This window comes from Odontomachus brunneus, unplaced genomic scaffold (assembly GCF_010583005.1).
Source record: "Odontomachus brunneus isolate Ranch 3 - 2012 unplaced genomic scaffold, Obru_v1 Obru_scaffold_320, whole genome shotgun sequence".
NCBI classification, from domain to species: Eukaryota; Metazoa; Arthropoda; class Insecta; order Hymenoptera; family Formicidae; genus Odontomachus; species Odontomachus brunneus.
Window position 1 is genome coordinate 61,446 of NW_022639770.1, and position 1,098 is coordinate 62,543.

The following is a 1,098-nucleotide window of genomic DNA, read 5'->3' on the forward strand; positions in this document are numbered from 1 at the left end:
TTATAATGTCTATCCTAATATTGCATTAAGGCTCCTGGCCCCTCGTATCATCTGTCTCTTTTTAATAATGTCAGAAGCGAGAAAATACAATACTACAAATACTACAAATTCTTGCGAAATACGTTAAAATAAAAATATATAAAGTAACACTTGTAATTGATTAAACAACATTCCAGTACCATACAAAGTCACTTTGCTTACATGAGTACGTGTGACTATACTGAATATAACATCGTTGGACGAAGAAAAAACATTTTTTGCAGAAAACATGTTGAATTGTATTGTATGTACAAATTTTTATTGTACTTATTGCAATTTACGCGCGTGATAGATATTATATTAAAAAACTGTTCGCACATTTTCTGTCATTGTTCTCAAGTTTTACATTTTTACTCGGAAAACCAATCGACTCTGAAAGTCCGGATAAGCACGACGGTCGCGTTTTTTTATTTGTATCCCTGACGAAAATTGAAATTGAAGGGTAAATAAAGTGTAAACGAAAAGTGACGGAAGTGTAAGTGAAGCGCTTACAAAGCGTCAATTGAAACATCGGAACAAAACAAGTGGGTACGCTTGCTTTACGTTCCAATGTTTTAAGTGACGCTTGACTTACACTTCCGTCACTTTTTGTTTACACTTTATTTACTTTCCAATTCAATTTTCGTCACGGATGTACTCGCCGTTGCCGCGATCGCGGTGGTTCATTGTGCGAGAAAAGGAAAATAAAATTTTACAATGTTTCATTTTTATTATTTATACAATATTTATTTTATGAATAATAATTATAGTAAACATTATTTACTCTCCCCCACCTTCCTCCCCAATTTCCTCTCCATCCTCTTTTTCTCCATCCTTCTCTTCCTTGTCCGCCTCTTCCTTTGTTTCCTTCTCCGCCTCCTCTCCATCCTCCTCTTCCAAATTTTCCTCTTCCCAATCCTGCTCTTCCCCATCTACCTCCTCTTTGATCATTATATCGTGAATAATGTCTACAAAGAAAATGTTAACATTTCAGCTATTCACGTTAGTACAAACATTATTAATAAATATAGGCTAATAAAACTTACAGTTTATTTCTTTCCTCAAGGAATCTTCCTCCTC

The 1,098-nt window shown here is 34.6% G+C and overlaps 1 protein-coding gene across 1 annotated transcript; it reads right to left on the reverse strand.

The window, feature by feature from the left end:
• Positions 1–625: 625 nt before the first annotated feature.
• LOC116853428 (protein FAM9A-like) lies at positions 626–1,088 on the reverse strand. Its single transcript, XM_032834508.1, has 2 exons — positions 1,065–1,088; positions 626–986 (listed from the first exon to the last, which is right to left on the reverse strand). Exon 2 carries the CDS (start codon positions 967–969, stop codon positions 799–801), a length of 171 nt encoding a protein of 56 aa, XP_032690399.1. The 5' UTR covers positions 970–986; positions 1,065–1,088; the 3' UTR covers positions 626–798.
• Positions 1,089–1,098: the final 10 nt, after the last annotated feature.